Source organism: Oncorhynchus masou, chromosome 18 (genome assembly GCF_036934945.1).
Source record: "Oncorhynchus masou masou isolate Uvic2021 chromosome 18, UVic_Omas_1.1, whole genome shotgun sequence".
Taxonomy (NCBI): Eukaryota; Metazoa; Chordata; class Actinopteri; order Salmoniformes; family Salmonidae; genus Oncorhynchus; species Oncorhynchus masou.
In genome coordinates, this window is record NC_088229.1 from 27,287,423 (window position 1) to 27,314,071 (window position 26,649).

Sequence of the window (26,649 nt, forward strand, 5' to 3'; positions counted from 1 at the left end):
TAACTTTGCAATCAATCGTTTTTGTTTGGAATACTTTTAAAGTAAAAACAATCGTAGTCTCAGTGTCATTCTGTTAAGTGGAATTGCCCAAATGCAACTCAGTATTTACTTCATCATGTGCAGCCGCAATTACTTCTAGGGGACCACGGTATTAATTATTTCATCATCAGTATGTTATACCCCATAAGGTTCCAGTTAAACTGTTACACAAAGGGACACGCTGCCTTAGATAATCTGAAATATAAATATTGCTCATTTCGCAAAGTGCATCATCTGGAAATTGGATTAAATTATTCACCATGCCTCCAATTGGTCTATTCCTCAAACTAGAGTTGAGTTCATAGATCACCTGTTGCAAAGGAGATGGAAAAATAGATGTGTAAGCCACCATTTTGATGCTGTTCATGAATTCATCATATACCATAATTCCCACAAAGTTACTTAACATTTGGAATTTGAAGAAACATTTTATCAGTCCTACAGTTCTGTCAAGTTCTGACCTTGATTTCCTTTGTTTTGTCTTTATTTAGTATGGTCAGGGCGTGAGTTGGGGTGGGCAGTCTATGTTTGTGTTTCTATGTTTGGTTTCTGTTTCGGCCTAGTATGGTTCTCAATAAAGGCAGGTGTCGTTAGTTGTCTCTGATTGAGAATCATACTTAGGTAGCCTGGGTTTCACTGTTGTTTTTGTGGGTTATTTCACGTATTCATTTATTGTTTTTGTATTTCATAGTGTTCACTGCTTTTCTTATTAAAATCGTCATGAACACATACCACGCCGCATCTTGGTCCGATCCTTACTCCTCTTCAGACGAAGAGGAGGTAATCTGCCGTTACAAGTACATGTGATTGTTGATGTTCTCAAGACAATCATGATAAACAACTGTTCTTAAACTTTAAGCAGAGGTATTAAAACTCCAAAGGGAAAATTTCCAGCTTGGAGATACCCAGGTAGTGGAGGAAGTCCTTTAATAATAATAATAATCAGGAAACAGGAAGACCTGGCAAGAGGAGATAAGATGCTCTGAAGCCCAAAACAAACTGGAGTGGAAAAACGGGTGGAATTATAAGAGGGAAAAAAAGAAGTGGGGTGTTGGGAGTTGGGACAGTGAAGGGGAGGGGGGGGGGGGGGCACCAGCCATGCAGAATAATAGACTACACCTCATCTCATCATTATGAAGTTTGGACAGTTTCTTTTTTTCAACAGTTGTTCCATCCACAGATGTGTTTGTGAGTGAAGCAAATAACAATTTTTGTGCACATTTGTTTTCAGCAATGAGACATTAGCTTGCTGTGTATGTTGCTGGTGTGAGCAGAGTTCATACATGTGCGGTAATAGGACATAGCTGAACGTCAGTCCATTGCTGTGGCTTCGTGGGTAGCAATCAGTATTGAAAGGGATTAGAGCAGTAGGGGTATGGGGTAGGGTGGCTAGTGGAGGGTTTTGGAGATAAAAGCCTGTTGTTGGATTATCATACAGTGAGCCTCACTCAGGATAAGACATCGGCGACCACTCAAGGCTCCATTGTACGTAACTTAGTTGTACTTCAGAACATGTCCATATACCTCATCTGATTTTGTTTGTCTATCTGCTATTTACCAGGTCCTTACTTCACCATATTACTGTATACATGAATACAGTTCTTCTTAAGGAAGCCTTGTTTACATCCGTGCCAATATATAAGTCACTGAATTCAAAGTGGCCCGTTTTCTCCTATGTACGGTACACCTGTCCTTGGCGGTGATGCCTGTCTTTATTCCTCCCAACTCACATTGTGTATGCCACCCAGTAGATCACATTGACGATGGCGAAGGTGGCTGGGAACACAGCCCTGGCGTAGACATCTATGGTGTCAGCTTGGAGAGGCTTACAAGCGCAACAACATTTAGAACAGCAACTACAACACTTCTTATCCTGTTCTCTCTCTACTGACGCTCTGGCCCCCCGCTCCCTCCTATGCTCCACGTCCTCCTCGCTGGGGGTCTCGGCACCGGAGCGCTGTGGACGGCGGCTGGAGACCATCAGGCCCTGGTTCATTCCGGCCACAGACAGGGAAAAGAGCACCATGGCCTGCTTCCCATTCTTCACGATTGACTGAAGAAATATCAATAGAGAAAAGCTACAAGTCAATTCCTTCATGAAGCATCTTTACCTCACAGCAAAGGAACCCAAAGGAAAGCTTGCATGTTAAGAATTCAAGTGCTTGCAGGTTCTTACTACCTTTTCTGCACTTATCGTGTCAACCCAATGTCCCTTGAACACTGTATGAACATTGAATGAATGTTGTGGTACAAATGGATCAAATGAGCGCTGTCGTCCCTTCTTACCTCTGAGCTCATCTTGTTGGCCTTGCTCTTGGCCTTCTCTTTGAGCCTGTAGTCAGCGTTGTAGTGAGCGAAGGCATACTCGATGAGCGCTGCAAACACAAACACGTAGCAGATCCAGAAGTACACATCCAGCGCTTTGATGGCCGAGGCTCGAGGGAGAGACGAGCGGGCACTCACCATCAGAGTGGTCATGGTGAGCACAGTGGTGATCCCTTTATCAAAATATATATGGAAATTAAATATTTATTTTGAATAGAAAAGAGGTCCAGACTCAATCTTTGCAGTGAAATAAAAAAGTGAAAGATAAATAATTCCATCTTGTTTAAGATTAAATTGTATTCCATTTATTTCACTGCAAAGATAGAGTACAAACCTTTTTTCTATTCATTACGGATTACTTTTTGGTCTACGCACCACAAACAACCTAAGATAAGAATCTACAACTAGAACTGTAACGAAGGTTTCACATTTGTCATTAATCAAATATGTTGTCATGTATATCACAACTATTAATATATGTCTCACTGATAATGCACTTTATTTCTTCAAGTTCTAGGGCAACATACAGTACCAGTCAATAGTTCGAACACACCTACTCATTCAAGGATTTTTCTTTATTTTTACTATTTTCTACATTATAGAATAATAGTGAAGACATCAAAACTATGAAATAACACATATGGAATCATGTAGTAACCAAAAAAGTGTTAATCAAATCAAAATAGATTTTATATTTGAGATTCTTCAAAGTAGCCATCATTTGCCTTGATGACAGCTTTGTACACTCTTGGCACTCTCTCAACCAGCTTTGCCTGGAATGCTTTACCAGTCTTGAAGGAGTGCCCACATATGCTGAGCACTTTCCCTTTACTCTGCGGCCAACTCATCCCAAACCATCTCAAGTGGGTTGATAGTCCCACTAAGCGCAAACCAGATGGGATGGCATATCACTGCAGAATGCTGTGGTAGCCATGCTGGATAAGTGTGCCTTGAATTCTAAATAAATCACTGACAGTCTCACCAGAAATGCATCCCCGCACCATCATACCATCTCCTCCATGCTTCACGGTGGGAACCACACATGCTGAGATCATCCGTTCACCTACTCTGCTTCCCACAAAGACACAACAATTGGAAACAAAAACCTTACATTTGGACTCATCAGACTAAAGGACAGATTAACACTTGTCTAATGTCCATTGCGTGTTTCTTGGCCCATCGTGATTCTTGGCCCAAGCTCGCCTCTTCTTTACGCAGTCTCCTCTTTACGCAGTTTATGTTGAGATGTGTCTGTTATTTGAACTCTGTGAAGCATTTATTTGGGCTGCAATTTCTGAGGCTGGTAACTGTAATGAACTTATCCTCTGCAGCAGAGTTGACTCTGGGTCTTCCTTTCCTGTGGCGGTCCTCATGAAATCCAGTTTCATCTTAGCGCTTGATGGTTTTTGCGACTGCAATTGAAAAAACCTTCAAAGTTCTTGAATTTTTCCAGATTGACTGACCTTCATGTCTTAAAGTCGTTTCTCTTTGCTTATTTGAGCTGTTCTTGCCATAATATGGACTTGGTCTTTTACCAAATAGGGATATCTTCTGTATGCCACTCCTACCTTGTCACAACACAACTGATTGGCTCAAATATATTAGGAACTAAAGAAATTCCACAAATTAACTTTTAACAAGGCACACCTGTTAATTTAAATAAATTGGTTGAGAGAATAACAAGAGTGTGCAAAGATGTCATCAAGGCAAAGAGTGGCTACCTTGAAGCATCTGAATTTGTTTAACACTATTTTGGTTACTACATGATTCCATTTGTGTTATTCCATAGTTTTGATGTCTTCACTATTATTCTACAATGTAGAAAATAGTAAAAAATTAAGAAAAACTCTTGAATGAGTAGGTGTGTCCAAACTTTTGACTAGTACTGTCTATTTTTTAATATACACGCAGACACATTCAGTTCACTTTCAATTGTTCTTGCTGTCTCATTCATCTGTGTTTTCTTAACACTCATACAGTATCTCTACTAACATACCCGCAGCAAGCTAATGGCCGCATTCCGTGCAAACTCGATTGCAGACTTCGCCACCAATACACAGGAGGTTGATGGCACCTTAATTGTGGAAAACGGGCTTGTGGTAATGACTGGAGCGGAGTCAGTGGAATGGCATCAAATACATCAAACACATGGTTTCCAGGTGTTTGATGCCATTCCATTTGCTCCATTCTGGTCATTATTATGAGCTGTTCTCCACTCAGTAGCCTCCACTTCACCAATATCACTAACAGAATACTCTTAACATGATACCAACCCAGGGATACACGAGCCGGGACTGCTGTTTGGCTTATCCAGAAGGACACCCAGGACATGGCGACCAATAGGATGGAGGGCATGTAGGACTGGATGATGTAGACGCCTCGGTTACGTCTCAACTGGAAGCGAAGGCTGAGCCGCGGGAAACGTCCAGCTTGGAGCGAAAAAGTAGACCAACATAAGCTATTCGATCAATCAATCAATTAAAATAATTTATAAAGCCCTTTTTATATCAACAATTGTCACAAAGTCCTATGGTAACCTGACCAAAACCAAGACCCCAAAGAAGTTACAGGGAAAAAGTCTCTAGAAGGAAGAAACCTTGAGAGGAAACAGACTGGGGTGGGGGCACATCCTCCTGGCTGTACCATATTTCTCACTTGAAGACGACATAACATATAATCTACTCCCTTCCCCTCATAAGTCTCCTCTCCTAAATAACATGAGCCATTCTGTCTGTGAATAAAAAATCCCCACAGAGGTGTCTGGGTTCAAAACATATTAGTTAAAAAATGATCAATAGGAGTCCTGGGGTCTCCTACATGTTCAAAAGCATGGAGAGGCGCTGTACAGTGAAAGAGGCATATTTTTAGAGCTCTGTATATAAAAGTGAAGAGGAATCTCACAGACATCCCACTGGCTGTTCAGTACAGTAACCATGGTGATAGTGAAATGAGGATAGAGGGGGGGGGCACACCGGATTTGAAGTTCATAGTCTCTGTGACAAATTTGTAGTCGATGATGGTGAACTGGGAGAGCTCCAGTTTGTCCAGTCCGTGGATGTGTATCTGACTCTCACACCAGTGGTACACAATATCCTCTGAGGAGTAGCCGTCTGGAACAAACAGTTAACAAACAGTCAACAAACAAACATCCCAACAACAATGGAGTATTATTGGATTGTTCAATGAATGTGTAGTGAATTAACCCTTGCCTTGCTTCTGGTACTCATTATACACAATATGGGAGTAAAATGGTTTCCTGTCCTGTTTCCTCTGTAGAGCAGGGTTGTTCAACTATGTCCCTGCAGAGCAACAGCATTGCATGTTTAGACCCTTAAGTTTAATAAGGGACTGTTTCAGACTTAGGAGATCAGGTGAGTGAATTACCTGGCCTAACAATTACAATAATCGATCACTGAACTACCAGGGAGAAAAGGAAACCACCTTCGAATTGGGAAATAAATAATCATGCTGTAGACTATTGAGATCCATCCATTAAGAGTGCTAGGGAACATGACAGACTATTGGTATTGACTTCCACCCATCAAGAAGAGTGGTACATACACTACATGGCTAAAAGTATGTGGACACCTGCTGTCGAACATCTCATTCCAAAAATATGGCATTAATATGGAGTTAGTCTCCCCTTTGCTGCTATGACAGCCTCCACTCTTATGGAAAGGCTTTCCACTAGATGTTGTAACATTTCTGAGGGGACTTCCATTCAGCCACAAGAGAATTAGTGAGGTCGGGCACTGATGTTGGGCGATTAGGCCTGGCTCGCAGTTGGCGTTCCAATTCATCCCAAAGTTGTTCGATGGGGTTGAGGTCAGGGCTCTGCACAGGCCAGTCAAATTCTTCCTCACCGATCTTGACAAACCATTTCTGTATGGACCTCACTTTGTGCACGGGGATATTGTCATGCTGAAACAGAAAAGGGCCATCCCCAAACTGTTGCCACAAAGTTAGAAGCACAGAATCGTTTAGAATGTCATTGTATGCTTTAGCATTAAGATTTCATTTCACTGGAACTAAGGGGCCTAGCCCAAACCATGAAAAACAGAAAACCCAGATTCGCCCATCGGACTGCTAGATGGTAAAGTGGGAAATATCACTCCAGAGAACACGTTTCCACTGCTCCAGAGTACAATGGCGGCGAGCTTTACACCACTCCAGCCGGTGCTTCGCATTGTGCATGGTGATCTTAGGCTTGTGTGCGGCTGTTCGGCAATGGAAACACATTTCATGATGCTCCCGACAAACAATTCTTGTGCTGACGTTGCTTCCAAAAGCCGTTTGGAACTCGGTAGTGAGTGCTGCAACCAAGGACAGACGATTTTTACGCAATACGTGCTTCAACACTCGGCAGTCCAGTTCTGTGAGCTTGTGTGGCCTAACACTTCGAGCCTGAGACGATTTTGCTCCTAGACGTTTCCACTTCAGAATAACAACACTTACACTTGACTGGGCAGCTCGAGCAGGGCTGTAACGGCGTTCTTCGTTTGTAGAAAGAGAGTCGGACCAAAATGCAGCGTGTTGGTTACTCATGTTTTTAATAGAACAAATGACGATACATGAAATAACAAAAACAACAAACGGAACGTGAAAAACCTATACAGCCTATCTGGTGAACACTAACACAGAGACAGGAACAATCACCCACGAAATACAGTGAAACCCAGGCTACCCAAATACGGTTCCCAATCAGAGACAACGAGAATCACCTGACTCTGATTGAGAACCGCCTCAGGCAGCCAAACCTATGCAACACACACCCCTAATCAGCCACAATCCCAATAACTAAAAAACCCCACTAAGAAATACAACAAACATAAACCCATGTCACACCCTGGCTTGACCAACTAATGAACTAAAACACAAAATACTAAGACCAAGGCGTGACAAGGGCAGAAATTTGATGAACTGACTTGTTGGAAAGGTGGCATCCTATGACGGTGCCACGATGAAAGTCACTGAGCTCTTCAGTACGGGACATTCTACTGCCAATGTTTGTCTATGGACATTACATGCCTGTGTGCTCACTTTTATACACCTGTCAGCAACGGGTGTGGCTAAAAGAACCAAATTATTTTAAGGGATGTCCACATACTTTTGGCCATGTAATGTATAAATCCACTCACAGCTTTCTAAGTCCAGCATACACTCCTGCTCATCCATGGGGTACTTGGTCAGATCCATGTCACACGCCACAGTCGAGGTGATCCTGAGAGAACAAGTAATTCAGTAAACAACCACATCAACCACAATGGTAACTTGACAAGGAACGGTAGGTTAAATGTCATTCTCACTTTGACATTATCATTAGGCATTATATAGCCTTAACATCAGGCTACGGCAAGTTATTAAGGGGCCTCTCCAACGCTCACACCATTTTCTTCTCTGCCTTGTCCTCATGCCTTCCATCTCTCCAACCCCTTTCATCCTTCTCCTCCTTTCCTACTCAATCTATGCTCCTTCCCCTCACACATTACCTTCCCCCCTCTCTCCCTCCTTTTATCTCTCTTCCACCCCCTCCACCTGCTTCCCCTCTCTGCCATCCCCCTCTCCACCCCCTTTCCCCCTCCATCTTCTCTCCTCCTCCTCCCTCCTCTTCCCTTAGCCCCCCCCCCCCCACACACACACACACTCTTCTCCCCCCTCCTCCTAGTTCTCTTCACCCTCCTCCCTCTGCCCTCACCGGCTGCTGTAAAGGATGACCCCATCAGGCTGCAAGCGAATCAGCTTGTTCTCCACAGTGACGTCGTGGAACCAGGCGGACTTAGCGTTGACAATGAAGGTGTCGGGCAGCCAGAGTTTATCCACAAAGCGGCTATCCAGCCCCAGGGTCTTGTTGGTGTGGTTGTAGGACAGGCGGTCATCCCGCCAGCTCTGCCGCAGGAAAATGGTCATGGTGTACTCCTGCCAAGAGGTCACACATGGTAACACACGGTAACACATGGTAACACAAGAACAAGCATAAGCATATGCATATGCACAGGCAGATGCACAAACAGACACAAAGGTACAAAGCTGAGCTCAGGGCATTTCCAACTCTGGTGTGAGAGAGTGGTGGATCACATTGAGACTTAGGACAGTACTGTAACTAGGAGAATAGGAGGCCTGTTTCAAAACATTTCAAATGTGTCCTATATTACCTTCCTTTGGTTAATCACTGATCTGAATAGTATTGGATAAAATCAATATAGGTTACAAGACTATTGCTTTTAACCAAACCAACCTGGTTGAATCTGTTGAATGCATCAAGGGAGGAAGGATGCATTTCATAAGAATTGAAACTGGGCCATGCATGCTCTTACTGAAAAGGGCAGGGTATCATTAGGGCAGGGTATCATTTTTAGAAACCCTATTGGCTGATGTGGATGACACATAAGTGGTAGTTTCACATTTTACTGGAACAGTACAGTAGCAGTGAAATATGGCAACCATTCTGAAGAAAGGCCTGCAGGTGAATTTACACTTTACCATGTTGGCTTCAGAGATGTGGTCAATACTGGCTACTTCAATAGCCATGGCAACATTCACAGGTGGGCCTGTGGGAAAAAAGTGAGAAAATAAAATAATCCCTCCTTCCCTCGCTCCCTCCCTTCATCCATCCCTTCCCTCCTTCCCAAGGACACACTTAGACAAGGATCAAGGGCCACTTCCCCACTTAACATTGCTCTAAGTGAAGTGACATAGCGCTATGTACATTCATAAACATGACATTGGGGGTCTCATGGCCTTGCACAGTGGTGAGTTTAGAAGTGCATACATAGCTAGCATGCTGTTGTAGTTTGCTCGATGATTAGCATAATTTGTGCTGCTGAGATCGTGGATACTTGAAGAAAATCTAGAGGGAGGGAGATCAGGATTACCGAAGCAGAACTGAAAGGCTATTTATTCTGAACATTAAGGAATCATATATTACCATTCTCTGTCATTTAGTACTCATCCCATAACCATTTACGTCAAATTGTGTTCTGTAGCCATTATCCTACCCACCATAGAGAGAGCAGTCATCAGCACTGACAAGTGGGAGGACAGTTAAAGTCAATGAAACTTAAAATATATCCATAATCCCTCCGCCTGTCGCTAAAACCGAGCTCATTTTGACAAATGGTTCTTTGTGATAGGCCCAGTGTTCAACTTATTTGTATAGATTCTAGATGCCTATCATAGCACCACTTTCCTTCAGATATGAAATGGTGAAGGGATGTGAGTTGAATAGACAGAGTAAGATCACACCAACTGATATTATTATTCTTCAATGGTCGAGTTTGGCTTTATGGTATCTGTCTTACCACTTAGATGATATCTGAGGGAGATTTACCTTATATTCTAGTATGTAAAATTGTTTGCTGTTGGCTGCAGTAGCCTTGTTGCTGGTTCACAAGACCTGGCAAGGTGGTGGGGATTCTTATATCGACAATGTTTTTTCACCTCTGCTGACCTGAATTAAGCTGTGAGGTTGAGAAATCTAATGCTGCGGACATTGGATATTTCACATTTGGCAGGCACTCTTAGCAAAGGCATTCTCCAGCAATGCTCCTTTCTTTTATTTAGCAATACTACACAAGTCTTCAATTTCCAAAGCATAATTTCAATCTCATCCGCAAACTCATTCCAACACTTAATTGCTTTTGTTTGTGATCTTTTGCATCATGTTCAATCGCAAAAACTTTTCATAGATTCAAAGCTATTCTTTACATATGGGTAAATATGTCTTTAAACTAGGATTTAAAAATAAGTTAAAGCACTTTCTTGGGCAAAGTGGAATTTAATAAGATGAATACAGCATGATGAATTTGAAAACGCTTATACCCGGTTCCTGCTATGCTACGAATGGTTGTAAATGTGAGGGAGTGAAATACAATCCAATGCCACAAGCAGTAGATCTCATACTCACCTCCTATCCCAGGGCGGAAATTTCGTGCATAGCCCTTCATTAACTCATCCAGATTAGGCAACCAGGATATTTGTATGTCTGAACCTACATAGTCCCCAATGTCACTCAGCTCGGCCCTATAGGGAACAAACACAGCACACTTGAGCTCTCTGCGTCCACAGCCCTGGAGAAGCATAGAAGGAAGAAAGCTAGAGAGGCAAAGATAGTAGTAAACAGGAGAAAGCTGCATTTTCATGTTGAACATAGCTTTGCAATCAAGATCGGTGGGCATGCAAAAAAAATATGGAAATAAAAACTATGTTTACTGTTGACTGTAGAAAAGAGCAAACTTATCAAAATAATACATTTTTACACCGTGCCTATTATCCAGTAGGGATTTTGGAATAATGCACAAAGCTATCTCACTCAAGAGATTCATGTAAACCCTTGCATCTTGGAGCCGTACTCATAAAGCGTCTCAGTAGGAGTGTAGATCTAGGATTAGGTCCTATCTATGTAATCTTGTCTATGTTATCCTATTCAAAATTATATAAAAGGCTAAACTGATCCTAGATCAGCACTCCTACTCTGACCCTGATATTCTATGTGCTGCTTACTGACAGCACAAAGTGCACACATAAACAGACCACCAGGAGGCAGAGTTCTCTACTAAGGAGGCTCACTGTGTGCACTGTTGGGACTGATGGACGAATGAGACACCGAGCCAAGACAGTCTCATTCTGACTGATCCAATTTACTATATGGTGTATTCAGTGGCATGAGATGTTTAAAAAGTTGCAGATAGATATGTCATTAAGAGAGAAACAATTCCTTATTCTACCAGACTGACAATCTTATTGATATATGTTCTAATGCATGTCTATTTGAATAACGCTTTGGAACATTGCACCCTCCTGAACAAAAGAGAAAAGAGAGAGTATTGTAAGACAGACAACACACAGAACATGCAGAGGTGATTTATCAACAACATTCAAACAAATTAAGCCCTTATAATATTACTCCTTGTTCATTTGTCATTACACAGTAACTTAAACATACCCATGAAATAAACCTGACACTTTTTTATTTTGTCTTTTAAAACCATTGAATGTATGTTTGTGGATGTGTTTTTAGGGTAATGAACTAGGCTTAGTATGACTGATGGCTGTAATCTATCACTAACCTAATTAGCGGTGTCTAAATTCAGAGGTAACTGTTACCTTCACAAACTCAAAATGTGCTGAACCTTAGCACCATCAAATTTTGACCAGTTTTGCAACCATATACCAAAATCCATGGTGTTTGGTGATGAGATATGCTCAGTGATTGTCTTTGATGGCCAAAAAGCTGACCTTTTAGTCTTCTGGATGCATGGTGGCAAAGTTGGACCAGACAAAAATGTATGCAAGTGCATTGGCTCATAGTGGACATATTGTTATCAAATAAAATAAAATTGTATTGGTCACATATACAGTGGCTTGCGAAAGTATTCACCCCCTTGGCATTTTTCCTATGTTGTTGCCTTTACAACCTGGAATTAAAATAGATTTTGGGGGGTTTATCTTTGGTTTACACAACATGCCTACTCTGATTAATGCTCTCCTTGCTTTGTCCATGAGGTTTGGTGACCCCCCCCCCCCCTTTGCAAGTTTGTTGTGGTGACATTCTTTCCATTTTTTATAATGGATTTAATGGTCTCTTATGGTATGTCTCTTTATGCTTGGCACATCTAGCCACTGGGATTTTCACCCATTTTTATAACCCATTCAAAACTGTTCCAGCTCCTTCAAGTTGGATGGGGTTCCTCTGATGGTTGCAGCAATCTTTAAGTCATACCACAGGTACTCAATTGGATTGAGGTCTGCTTTGACTAGTCCATTCTAAGATATTTAAATGTATGTCCCCTTAAACCACTCAATTTGCTTTAGCAGTATCTTATTTGGGCTTCTGGAAGGGGTTAAACTCCATTCCACACACCACTTTTCCGTTTGATTTGTTTTTGAATTATTAACAACAACGACAAAGAATTGGACTATTTTAGCACCATCCATCATGAAATTCAAATAAAAACCATTTAAATTACCGTAATGCAACAAAATAGGACAAACGCCAAGGGGGATGAATATTTGCAAGTTTGTACAGACACAGATGTTTTGATGGCCGAAATGCTCAATTTTAGTTCTCATCTGACCAGTAATACCTTCTTCCATATGTTTAACAATTCCCAACAACTACCTTTTACACACAAATCTAAAGTGATGGAAGAAGAATTTTTTCATTAAAGCAATGGATGATCGATGGCCGAGCGGCATAGGCAAGATGCAATAGATGGTATGGATGTGTAATGAGATGAGTAATGGTGATATGGACAAACATTATTTGCCATTGTTTAACCTTTGAAACTCTAGGGGCGCAATTTATCTTTGGATCTCTTTTAAACAAGATATTTTGTCACAAAAAGATGCTCCTTGCATATAATGTGATAGGTTTGAAAGAAAACACTCTGACGTGTCAGAACTGCAAAGATTTGTTGTGGTGCCATATTCTTTCCAGGCAAAATAAGATTTAACGGCATCCAGGAAATGAGCAGGAGTTTTGAGGCTCTTTTTTCCATTGTCTCCTTATATGGCTTTGTCCCTGACCTGTTTGGAGTAAGTCTCCTTTGGTCTTCCCCATGGTGTCTGCTTGCATTGTTGCCAACTTTGTAGGCATATCATTGGAAGATTGACCATAAGAGATCATTGACACTTAGATTGCACACAGGTGGACTTTATTTAACTAATTATGTGACTTCTGCTGCAAGTATTTTTCCACAGCAATGCAGGCTTCCACGAAGATCTTCAATGAAGGATATTGAAAAAAGGGGTTAAATACATTCCAAACAACTTTTCCATGTTTGATTTGATATTTTGAATTATTAACAAAAGTTTGACGTTGTAGGTGACTGAATTTTGTGTATGTCCATTACATAGCCAAATGTGAAATAAAAATCCATTTAAATTACACGTTGTAACAACAAAATAGGAAAAACTGTGCATTTGGGATGTAATGAGAGTCTCCTTTGAAAACAAGTTACTGTTCAATGGTTAAATGATATTTATTTGTTATCTGGTTTTGTGAAAATGCTTGTGCTTCTAAATGTTCCAAAATGCAGTAATATCTTAGCATAATCTAACAAATTAGTCAATACCTATGGTTCAAACAATTTTGAAAATCTGATGTTAAGAAGAATATGTACATATAAATACAGGCACATTATGATCGATTTACTTGCGGATTTTCAGAGATGCAATAGATGGTATAAGATGCGTAATGAGATGAGGCTTAATGTATGATCCCGTATCCGGGATGGGGAGTGTTGTTTAAAATGACTAGTGAGCCTCTATGTAGGCAACAGCCTCTCTGAATTAGTGATTGCTGTTTAGCAGTCTGATGGCCTTGAGATAGAAACTGTTTTTCAGACTCTCGGTCCCAGCTTTGATGCACCTGTACTGACCTCGCCTTCTGGATGGTAGTGGGGTGAACATGCTGTGGCTCAGGTGATTGTTGTCCTTGATGATCTTTTTGGCCTTCCTGTGGCATCGGGTGCTATAGGTGTCCTGGAGGGCAGATAGTTTGCCCCCAGGTGATGTGTTGTGCAGACCGCACCACCCTCTGGAGAGCCTTGCGGATTGAGGGTGGTTCAGTTACGGTACCAGGCAGTGATACAGTCCGACAGGATGCTCTCAATTGTGCATCTGTAAAGGTTTGTGAGGGTTTTAGGTGACAAGCCAAATTTCTTTAGCCTCCTGAGGTTGAGAGGCGCTGTTGTGTCTGTGTGGTTGGACCATTTCAGTTTATCTGCGATGTGTACACCGAGGAACTTAAAACTTTCCACCTTCTCCACTACTGTCCCGTCAATGTGGATAGGGGGTGCTCCCTCTGCTGTTTCCTGGAGTTCACAATCATCTCCTTTGTTTTGTTGATGTTGAGTGAGAGATTGTTTTCCTGACACCAAACTCCGAGTGCCCTCACCTCCTCCCTGTAGGCTGTCTAGTCGTTGTTGGTTATCAAGCCCACCACTGTTATGTCGGCTGCAGACTTGATGATTGAGTTGGAGGCGTGCATGGCCACGGAGTCATGGGTGAACATGGAGTACAGGAGGGTCTGAGCACACACCCTTGTGGGGCCCCAGTGTTGAGGGTCAGCGAAGTGTAGCTGTTTCTTAATTTCACCACCTGGGGGCGGCCCTTCAGAAAGCCCAGGACCCAATTGCACAGGCCGGGGTTGAGACCAAGGGCCTCAAGCTTAATGATGAGCTTGGAGGGTACTATGGTGTTGAATACTGAGCTGTAGTCAATGAACAGCATTCTTACATAGGTATTCCTCTTGTCCAGATGGGATAGGGCTGTGTGCAGTGTGATGGCGATTGCATCGTCTGTAGACCTGCTGGGGCGGTACGCAAACTGAAGTGGGTCTAGGGTGGCAGGTAAGGTGGAGGTGATATGATCCTTGACTAGTCTCTCAAAGCATTTGATGATGACAGAAGTGAGTGCTACGGGGCGAGAGTCATTACGTTCAGTTATCTTTGCCTTCTTGGGTACAGGAACAATGGTGACCATCTTGAAGCATGTGGGGACAACAGACTGGATTAGGGAGCAATTGAATATGTCGTTAAACACACCAGCCAGCTGGCCTGGGCATGCTCTGAGGACGCAGCTTGGGATTCTGTCTGTGCCAGCAGCCTTGCAAGGGTAAACAAGTTTAAATGTCTTACTCACGTTGGTCACGGAAAAGGAGAGGGAGGGTGCGCAGTCCTTGTTAGTGGGCCGTTTCGGTGGCACTGTATTATCCTCAAAGCAGACAAAGAAAGTGTTTAGTTTGTCTGGAACCAAAACGTTGGTGTCCGTGACGTGGCTGGTTTTCTTTTTGTAGTCCATAATTGCCTGTAGACCCTTCCACGTACGTCACATGTCTGAGCCGTTGAATTGCGGCTCAGACATGCCGCGCAAGTGCTGCAATCAATATGCTGATAGAACTTTGGTGACCATGTTCTCCAATTTGCTTTGTTAAAATCCCCAGCTACAATAAATGCAGCCTCGGGATATATGGTTTCCAGTTTACATAATGTCCAGTGAAGTTCTTTGAGGGCATCTGCTCATGGTATCCGCTTGAGGGGGTATATACACAGCTGTGACGATAACTGATGAGAATTCTCTTGGGAGATAATATGGTCGGCATTTGATTGTGAGGAATTCTAGGTCAGGTGAAGAGAAGGACTTGAGTTCCTGTATGTTTTTATGATTACACCATTAATCATTAATCATGAAACATACACCCCCGCCCTTCTTCTTCCCAGAGAGATGTTTATTTCTGTCGGTGCGACGCATGAAGAAACCCATGGCTGTACCGAATCCGACAACATATCCCAAGAGAGCCATGTTTCTGTGAAACAGAGAATGTTACAATCACTGATGTCACCCTGGAAGGCAACCCTTGCGCTAATTTCATCCACCTTGTTGTCTGGAGACTGGACATTGGCGAGTAGTATACTCGGAAGCGGTGGGCGGTGAGCATGCCTTCGAAGCCTGACCAGGAGGCCACTCCATCTACCTCGTCTGCTGCGACGTTGTTTTGGATCGAGCTCTGCTATTAGATCCAATGTCCTGGGTGGAGGTCCGAACAAAGGATCCGCTTCGGGAAAGTTGTATTCCTGGTCGTAATGTTGGTATGTTGATGTCGCTCTTATATCCAATAGTTCTTCCCGGCTGTATGTAATAACTTTTAAGATTTTCTGGGCTAACAATGTAAGTCAATCAGCGTCAATCACCACCTTCCGGAGACACCTGAAACCCCACCTCTTCAAGGAATACCTAGGATAGGATAAAGCAATCCTTCTAACCCCCCCCCCCCCCCTAAATGATTTAGATGCACTATTGTAAAGTGGCTGTTCCACTGATGTCAGAAGGTGAATTCACCAATTTGTAAGTCGCTCTGGATAAGAGCGTCTGCTAAATGACTTAAATGTAAATGTTAAATGTAAGAAATAATCTATAAAAAAAATACTGCATAGTTTCCTAAGGCCTCGAAGCGAGGCAACCATCGCTGTCAGCGTCATCTTTTCACAGAGAAGAGAACCGCCCTATTGTTAGAGCTAGAGTCCTGGAAGACCTTTAAAGTAGTCAACATCATTCAAAATGGTCCAAAATACTTTAAAATCATATTGCATTATTTGATCATTGTTGTGTTCTGATATTTGACAACTGTGGTAAGAAGTACAGAACTAGCTCATCTTAGGGCAATGTGTCCAATTTGTTCTGATGGTGGCACTATGGGGCCAAAGCTTGCAGCTATATTTCCAACTGGTATGCTATAGATATTGGAATATCCAAGAGGTGCCTCCCTTTGTGGCCATCCTCTTCGGCAACTAGGTGTTCTAACTTAATAACCTAACTGATAAAGAGATGGGACCTATTTAAAGCTGTTGTCGGTCTACCTGTAGTAACTCCAGTGCAGTGTATAGCACAACAGGATACACATTATGCATGCAGTAAAGGAAATGTGATGTCATTAAATGCTAATGGTGCAGAGCATTTGATTGGTCTCAAGAGGGTTTCTTTAAACATGCTAGGCCTGCTCTCACCCCTACAAACTCTGTTATAACAGTTCAAAGTCAATTTCCCGCTCATGTTGTTCCTCTTAGACTTTTATTTTGGTTCATTAACAGGATCTCCAGAGGCCCTGTTTTGCTAACCGTCTGTTTACGAGCTAACACACTGGGTATGTCCGAAATGGCACACTATTCCCTATACATTGCACTACTTTTTGACATGGTTTGTGCACTATAAAGGGAATAGGGAGCCATTTCAGATACATTCACTGAGTGCTGAGGTGAAAGAGATGAAACACAAAAGGAGCAGCTTTTCTTCCCATAGATTTAATAAAAAAATAAAAAAACAAAGTAAAAAAAAAGCCTTGTAATGTAGCCCCAGCTCTAACAAGCGTAATTAGCTTCCTACAATGACATCAATTTGTACCTGAGAACAGAGAAGAGAACCGCACCAGCACTAGTCATCCTTGCGTAGCCCTATATTGTTAATGTTGTAAATCCTGAATGTGAAAGCACATAAAGCTAGCTAATTAAATCTACAGCCTTTTAAATGCCAATCAGTAGAGAATGAAATGGTGGCATTGCACAGATACAAGATCTATCATTTCCAACCTTGATTAGACAAATTAATTCCCTGCAGCCTCTCTAAGGTGAAATCTCTCTCTGCACACTGTGGTCTTTCCATCACAAACTCAGTGTAGTGTAACTGTGCTCCCACAGTCATTTGGCTAGAACATATCTGGACCCCTCAGCAATAGCATCTGCTTGATATGCACATATGGAGCATGCATTAAGGACATACTAAGGTCATCTAGCCTATGGGGCCGCCCATGTCTTACAGTAGGGCATAAGAGAGGTCACTGACTATGCAACTGCTACCCCACTAAGCGAACAAGAATAAATGCTACCTCACATTGTGATATTTGTGATACTTCCAGTGTACTGCAACAATCATCCGTTTTAAATGCAGATATGTTCTACCTGGTTAAATAAAGGTGAAATGAAAAATAAATTAAATAAATAAAATAAATAAATAAATAGTAGGCCTAGGCCCAGTGTGGAGTAAAATAAACTGCTCTACAGGACACACATTATATGAGAACGTAATCATAAGTCGTAATATTTAATTAAAACAACAAAAATGTATCCCATAAAAATGTGAGATCACGTTGCAATGAAATTTGTGTGCTATTTAAAAATCTGTTCCTTCTTAGAGTAAAGAGAATTTATCCAGTAAGTGGCTTACTTCTAAGGCATATCACCCCCAAGGCTATAGTGCATGTCACCTGTATCCAGATTTATTAACAGAGGTGACTCACACCAAAGGTAGTGAGATATTGTGCCAGTACGACTCTGGCTTATTTTGTAAAAAACATGTCAAAACACAACGTCAAGTAGCAACACAATTAATAGTTTAGTAGGCCAGTGAAAAGAATGATAAAAAAGGATGGATTATGAAAAAGTGTAAAGCTATTTTCAAATAGTAATAAACTGACTGAGTAGAAATACTGTCAAATGTTGATTTCTCTCGGAGCAGGGTAAATTACACTTGGATAGAGTGAAAAGCATGCAAAATGCATACCAGAGATGGTAACAAGGTAACTTGGCTACTAAGCTTTTGTCCTTTTAACTCTAGCAGAAGAGCTACTCTGCAAGAATATTCAAAATGGTGACAAAATAAGCTGTTGACAAAAGCTCATAATACATGGAAAGAAAGAGAAGAGGCACTATCAGAGTGTTATTCCAAAACACTCACACATTAAATATGTGAAGGATCGTATGTTGGGGGAAGAAATGCTAATGAATCACGATCATGAGGACAATATATTATATCTTTGATTTGATATCTTCATTAGAAACACACACATCTCAAAAAAGCCTGTGAAAGATCACCGTCTAATAACAATTACACCCTCTGCTGGTATGTGTTGTCAGCAGTGGTAGGAGGGCTACCAGGTTGATTAGTTTTATTTGCCAGTACACAACATTGTACAACCTTTTGACCTGGGACACATTGCAACACTTTGCAATCCTGTGTAACTGAACATACTGTCAAGTACTTCTAGAAGTAGTGGGTGGAGGAGTCAGGCGCAGAGAGCAGGGTAGTTGATATGTGGAATGTTTATTTCCAAAACAACAGTGTCGCTCAATGCCCACACACACGGGTGCAATAAGACCCAGTCCAAAACAACAGGACGAAACGGTTTGAGAACAAAATACTTCCACAGAAATCACACACACCTCATTTATCCTCCTCAGGACTTTAAATGGCCCCACACACTATGGCCCCAGCTTCCGGCAGGGCAGGCGGAGGGGCAGGTTTCGGGTCAAGAGCCAGACCCTGTCCCCTGGTGCGAACACAGGGGCCTCACTGCAGTGGAGGTCAGCGCTCTTCTTCTGCCGTCCACCGGCCTGCTTGAGAGCGTCCTGGACTGCCCGCCAGGTCTCCCTAGAGAGCTGTACCCACTCCTCCACCGCAGGAGCTTCAGTCTGACTCTGATGCCACGGAGCCAGGAGGAGTGTCAGAGTGAGTTCTGGGCAAACACTCGCCCATTCTCCTGGCCGGTCCTGGCAATACAACCGCAGAAACCTACCCACTTCCTGGTTCACTCTCTCCACCTGCCCATTACTCTCGGGGTGATAACCAGAGGTCAAGCTGACCGAGATCCCCAGACGCTCCATAAACGCCCTCCAAACACGGGACGTGAACTGGGGACCTCGATCAGATACGATGTCCTCCGGCACCCCGTAGTGCCAGAAGACGTGGGTAAATAGAGCCTCCGCAGTCTGTAGGGCAGTAGGGAGACCAGGCAATGGGAGGAGACGGCAGGACTTAGAGAACTGATCCACAACGACCAGAATTGTAGTGTTCCTCTGAGATGGGGGAAGATCAGTAAGAAAGTCCACCGACAGTTGAGACCAGGGCCGTCGTGGAACCGGGAGGCGCTGTAACTTCCCTCTCGGCAGGTGCCTAGGAGCCTTACTCTGGGCGCATACCGAACAGGAGGAGACATAGAGCCTCACGTCCTTGGCTAAGGTCGGCCACCAGTATTTACCCCTAAGACCACACACTGTCCTCGCAATCCCCGGATGACCTGAAGAAGGTAGTGTGTGAGCCCACCGACTCAATTGATCACGGACACCAAGCGGCAGTACCTGAGACCGGTAGGACACTGTGAAGGTGCAGGTTCCAACCGCAACGCCCGCTCGATGTCCGCGTCCACCTCCCATACTTCCGGAGCCACCAGCCTAGACGCTGGAAGGATGGGAGTAGGATCGATGGACCAGTCCTCAGTGTCATAGAGACGGGACAGCGCGTCGGCCTTAGTATTGAGGGAACCTGGTCTATAAGAGATCGTAAATCTAAATCGGGTAAAGAACATGGCCCACCTAGCCTGACGATGATTCAGTCTCCTCGCCGCCCGGATATACTCCAGTTTGCGGTGTTCAGTCCAGATGAGGAAAGGGTGCTTAGCCCCCTCAAGCCAGTGTCTCCAGACCTTCAGGGCTTTTACCATAGCTAGCAACTCCCGGTCCCCCACATCATAGTTCGGTGGCGTGCCCGAGCGCTGTGACAGCACAGCTCCAAACCCAGCCTCGGACGCATCCACCTCCACTATGAACGCTAACGAAGGGTCCTGATTCGCCAACACGGGCACGTCAGTAAACAGCGCCTTCAACTGGTTGAAAGCTCCATCTGCCTTGGCCGACCACCGTAAACAGACCGGTCCCCCCTTCAGCAGTGAGGTAATAGGCGCCGCCACTTGGACAAAACCCCAGATAAACCTCCGGTAGTAATTGGCAAACCCTAAAAACCGCTGCACCTCCTTTAACGTGGTCAGAGTCGGCCAATTACAAACGGCGTTAACGCGGTCACACTCCATCACCACCCCCGAGGTGGAAATGCGATAACCCAGGAAGGAAACGGCTCGTTTGGAGAACACACATTTCTCAGCCTTGACGTATAGGCCATGCTCCAGCAGTCGCCCAAGTACCTTGCGTACCAGGGAGACATGTGCGGCGCATGTGGCAGAATAGATCAAGATGTCATCAATGTATACCACCACACCCTGCCCGTGCAGGTCCCTGAGAATCTCATCTACAAAAAGTTGAAAGATGGCTGGAGCATTCTTTAACCCATATGGCATGACAAGGTACTCATGGTGGCCTGATGTGATACTAAACGCTGTTTTCCTCTCGCCTCCCTCCCGAATACGCACCCCAAAAAAAACGCGCTCCATGGAATGATTCCACCGCCGTAGCGATGAAAAGTACCGGATATCCCACTGTGATCGAATTTAGACGTCGATAATCAATGCACGGATGCAGTCCTCCCTCCTTTTTTTCACAAAAAATAAACTTGAGGAGATGGGTGACATGGAGGGCCGAATGTACCCCTGTCCCAGAGATTCAGTGACATATGTCTCCATAGCCAACGTCTCCTCCTGTGACAATGGGTACACGTGACTCCTGGGAAGTGCAGCGTTCTCCTGGAGGTTTATCACGCAATCCCCCCGTCGATGGGGTGGTAATTTGGTCGCCTTTTTTTTTTTTTTAAAGTGATAGCCAAATCGGCATATTCTGGGGGAATGCGCACAGTGGAAACCTGGTCTGGACTCTCCACCGACGTGGCACCGATGGAAACTCCTATACACCTACCTGAACACTCCTCTGACCACCCCTGAAGAGCCCCCTGTCTCCAGAAAATGAGGGGATTGTGAATAGCCAGCCAGGGAATCCCCAACACCACTGGAAACACAGGTGAATTGATAAGGTAGAAACTGATCCGCTCCCTATGATCCCCCTGCGTTACCATGTCCAGCGGAACCGTGGCCTCCCTCACCAGCCCTGACCCTAACGGTCGGCTATCTAAGGAGTGCACGGGGAAGGGTGGGTCTATCTGCACCAACGGAATCCCCAACTTACGGGTGAGCCCGCGATCCATAAAACTCCCAGCTGCGCCTGAATTGACTAGCGCCTTATGCTGGAGAGAGGGAACAAACGCAGGGAAAAAATAAAAATAAAAACATGTGACCAACAGGGAGCTCTGGGTGAGTTTGGTGCCTACTCACCTGGGGTGGGCCGAGAAGTGTTCCGCCTGCTAGCCATAAGGGCCCTGTCATTCCAGCCCGCACCAGCAGCCAACGTCCGGAACTCCAAGACGAAGTCTTGCTCGCACCTCGTCTCCTGTCTGAGGTGAAACAGTCGCTCACCTGCCGCTCGGCCCTCAGGAGGGTGGTCGAACACGGCCCGAAAATGGTAGGTGAACTCCGGGTAGTGGTCCCGAGCAGAGTCTGGGCCGTTCCAGACAGCGTTTGCCCATTCCAGGGCTCTACCCGTCAAACAGGAGACGAGGAGGCACACACTCTCTTCACGACGAACGGTAGCCAGGTAGAGCTCAAGCTGGAGCAAAAAACCCTGGCACCCAGCCGCCGCTCCATCGTACTCCCTAAGGGGCGCGAGACGCAACGTGCTGGGACCAGACGATGACGGTGGAGGAGTGGGTTGCGTAGTCTATCGGGGAGATGGGGTGGATGTCGGGAGACCACTCCTCTCCCATCGCTCCATCCTCTCCATCATCAGATCCATCGCCGAACCGATCCAATGGAGGACGGCTGTATGATGGAGGACACGCTCCTCCATCGAAGGAAGAGGGGTGGTCGCTGCTCCTGCTGACTCCATGGGTATGGTTTGGGCTTCTGTCAAGTACTTCTAGAAGCAGTGGGTGGAGGAGTCAGGTGCAGAGAGCAGGGTAGTTGATATGTGGAATGTTTATTCCCAAAACAACATTGTCGGTCAACGCCACACACGGGCGCAATAATACCCAGTCCAAAACAACAGGACGAAACGGTTCGAGAACAAAATACTTCCACAGAAATCACACACATCAAAAAACAGAAAACAAGCCCGCACAAAAGCTGGCGGGCCAACCGGGTTTAAATAGCCCAAAACCAAAACCTAAACAAGAAACAAGTGCAACTAATCAGACAAAACTAAATTAAACAGAAAAGGGGATCGGTGGCAGCTAGTTGGCCGGCGACGACGACCGCCGAGCACCGCCCAAATAGGAAGAGGCACCATCTTTGGCGGGATTCGTGACACATACGTCAACAGTTTACTGTTTAGAGACTGTTTCAATGACAGATCCAGGATGTGTATCACTCTAATATCACCCACTCTGCCATACTGGCTGTGGCAAGTTACAAAATAATTAAACTGTTCAGTCAATTCACAGACAGTATTGAGATATGTTCACTTGCTTTATTTGCTCACATACAGAGCCTTCGGAAAATATGTGCTTAGGTTTATGGTCCTATTGGAAGGTGAATCTTCGTCCCAGTCTGAGGTCCTGAGTGCTCTGGAGGTTCTTCCATCTCCACAGGGGAACTCTATAGCTCTGTCAGAGTGACCATCGGGTTCTTGGTCACTTCCCTGACCAAGCCCCTTCTCTCCCGATTGCTCAGTTTCTAGGAAGAGTCTTGGTGGTTCCAAACTTCTTCCATTTAAGAATGATGGAGGCCACTGTGTTCTTGGGGACCTTCAATGCTGCAGAAATGTTTTGGTACTCTTCGCCAGATCCCGAGTGGAGCAGTGGTCTAAGGCAATGAATATCAGTGCTAGAGGCATCACTACAGACTATATCACAACCAGCCATGATTGGGAGTCCCATTGGGAGTCCCTGCGTCATCAAGGTTAGGGTTTTAGCCGCGGTAGACCGCCATTGTAAATACAAATGTGTTCTAATTAACTGACTTGCCTAGTTAAATAAAGCTTTAATAAAAATAAAAGATCTGTGCCTCCACACAATCCTTTCTCTGAGCTCTATGGACAATTCCTTCAACCTCATGGCTTGGTTTTTGATCTCACATGCACTGTGTCATGACTCTTCTGGGAGGATCCCAAGATCAGGTTACAGTGGATCAGCGTTCAATAGGGCCCTCTAACCCTCAGAAGGGGGGGAGGGATGGGTGTAGGGGTTTTATGACACCTCACGTGATCGTAAATTGTAGGCAGTAGACGATTCCTTTTGATTTCTAGTTGGGTGAATGGAATGTCAATTTGTTAGAGAAGAGGTTTCCGCCCAAAACTTCAACATCAAACAATGAACATTGGGACAATTTATTTCAAAATCCAAATGTTGGGAATGATGAGAGATGGAATATGGAAAATGTATGTATATTTTGTGATGTCATTAAAATAGTTATAAAGACATTATAATGAAATACATTGTAACTTGAAGAGCTTTTACACTGTATACAACCTTAACTAGCCACGCCCCAGGGAGCCCAGGGAGCCCATAGAGCGTGTCAGCATGACATAAGTGCCCCTTTTTACCCAAGGGTATAAACATTTTGAGTTAAGAATGATCCTATCAGACTTGAAGGAACACACGCGGCAGCGAGGTCTACGATAGTCACAACCCCCGGAACACAACACGAGGTTGAACAAGACAAATCATGTCCAATCAATTGAATTTACCACAGGTGGACTCCAATAAAGTTGTAGAAACATCTCAAGGATGATCAGTGGAATCGGGATGCACCTGAGCTCAATTTCGAGTCTCATAGCAAAGGGTCTGAATACTTATTTAAATAAGGTATTTCTGTTTGTTTTTTTAATAAATTTGCTAAAATTTATACAAACCTGTTTTTGCTTTGTCACTATGGGGTACTGTGTGTAGATTGCTGAGAAAAAATATTTAATCAATTTTAGATGAATGCTGTTAATGTAACAAAATGTGGGGAAAATCAAGGGCTCTGAATACTTTCCAAAGGCATTGTATTATATATGTTTACTCACAAATTTTATTTAAACGGTGATTGGATATAGACTGGGGCTCTTATCTTCTGACGTTATAATACAATAACCTTGTGTTAACAAGACTTTACATGAAGTTACTATTATACCATAACAATGCAATGACTCTAATAACAGCATTGATTAAAAACATGTTCCATAACTCTTTAGTAATTGCATAGTATTTGCATTGACATTGCATAGTTATTTTGGGATTGACTGGTTTTTGTAAGTACTGTACAGGAGTGTATATAGGGATTGTTCCTTGTTCCACTTGTGTTATAACAAAGAGCACTCAATTTTATTACAATGCAATTACAAATCAGTTACAAAATGAATATGTAACAACATGTTGTTATTATAATCTCATTGTTATTAACAACTCGTTTTAAGCAATGCAATTATTGAAATGAAACAAATAATTAGTTTTAAACTGCAGTATGCTGAACACCACATGATACTTGACCTCAATTCAATGGGCCTACAAGTTATGGTGTGACATTATACCCAAATCTGTCACACATGATATAATGTTACATTATTTACCACACATCCACTATTGATTGAGCCTCTATCTCTATCTTTAATATGACCTTATGATCAGCAGGTCTACTGTATGTTGATGATGGGTCCCACAGCACTTCGACTGTACAGTAGCTGCTCGAAAGCTCTGTGGGCGTTGAGTAGACTGTTCCTCTGCTATTGCAGATACATCCTCAGGTTTTAGAATTCATTAATAATCAGTTCATTTTACGCAAATTGGACCAATCCAGAAAATGTAGGTTAGGAATTCGTTTCCATCGAAAAATGATCTAGGCTAAATTAGAAACAGATGCTATGGCCTCAATGTGCTCTAAATCTAAATCCAACTAAAAATAAATTCACTAAACGCTTTGAGGGTACTCTAAACGGCCAGTAGTATATGTTATAGGATAAATCAGAACATCGCAACAGCTGACCTTCAACATATGCACAAATTATTTTTGAACGAAACAATTCAATAATATACGCTATTCACATAAAACCCGAGTAAATTTTATGGGAAGGTCTTCTCTGTAACACTTGTCAAAAAATATATCTTACCTGGTGAAAATGTAGCCCCTGATATTCAAGAGCACAAGGTTCGCCAACATGAAAGTTATCATCTCCATTTTTATGGCTGGCCAAAGTTCCCAGAACCAAAAACTATCAAAAACCCGAAGGGGCTCACACAGACTGCGTTCCTACGGTCCCATAATGCGGAGGAAGATCGGGATAAAGTAATTTGTTGTGATGACCCATGTTCTGCTCACACACGCGCGCCTGGCTTCCTCCCTGTCCTGGCCCAGCACACAGAACGCACGGTGTCAACTCGTTGGTCAGACCACAACAGTCGATTACTGGAGCGCACTCTTGCACTCCACTTTCTCAGCACTGGCTCGAGAGAGATAGGACCACACTAATCTCTCTCACTGCGTTGCTATAAGCAACGTCAGATTAAATCGTCCTCATGGAAACGCTGTTTCCAATGTAAACCCAAGGCGCGAAAAAGAAGACACCGATATTATGTAATGGATTTGATCAACTGTTATTTATTCAACTTGTATCTTAATAAACGTGTATATATTATTGTCACCTGCACATTCATCTGCACATTCATCTGCACATCCTATTAATTTCAGTTGTTACACCAAAACGTAAACGTAAAAGTATTTTCATATCAATGCACCTGCCTTGGTTTCATTTTCATTTGCTTCACCCAAGGGAGAAAGGAGCAAGTGACTGTCCTTGCTCTCCTCTCCTGGTGGCACTATTCCACTTGTAAAGGGCAGTTATCTGCTTTGCCATTCTGTAAGGTCGCATGCCTTGCCTTTTCCCTCGTGGGTCAGTTGCTCTTTTTCTTTAGGGCCTTTGTGCATAGTGACATAGATTAGAATCACAATTAGGAGTTATGAGACATATTTTGTAAGGACTATGCAAAAATGTCTTTCTGCATACAAAATCTACATACACCTGGCAAAAAGAATTAGCAAAAACC

The 26,649-nt window shown here is 43.5% G+C and overlaps 1 protein-coding gene across 2 annotated transcripts; it reads right to left on the reverse strand.

Annotated features, from left to right (window-relative positions):
• Nucleotides 1–949: 949 nt before the first annotated feature.
• On the reverse strand, nucleotides 950–26,047 carry LOC135504316 (gamma-aminobutyric acid receptor subunit delta-like). 2 transcript variants are annotated; one of them, XM_064922751.1, is made up of 9 exons: nucleotides 25,716–26,047; nucleotides 10,268–10,383; nucleotides 8,845–8,912; nucleotides 8,060–8,280; nucleotides 7,503–7,585; nucleotides 5,337–5,474; nucleotides 4,638–4,793; nucleotides 2,326–2,537; nucleotides 950–2,092 (listed from the first exon to the last, which is right to left on the reverse strand). In XM_064922751.1, the coding sequence occupies exons 1-9, from the start codon at nucleotides 25,781–25,783 to the stop codon at nucleotides 1,766–1,768; spliced, it is 1,389 nt and encodes a 462-aa protein (XP_064778823.1). In that variant the 5' UTR covers nucleotides 25,784–26,047; the 3' UTR covers nucleotides 950–1,765. The 2 variants fall into 2 exon arrangements, with proteins under 2 accessions (XP_064778823.1, XP_064778824.1); XM_064922752.1 differs by lacking the exon at nucleotides 10,268–10,383 and having other exon boundaries at nucleotides 25,716–25,804.
• Between the last annotated feature and the right edge of the window lie 602 nt (nucleotides 26,048–26,649).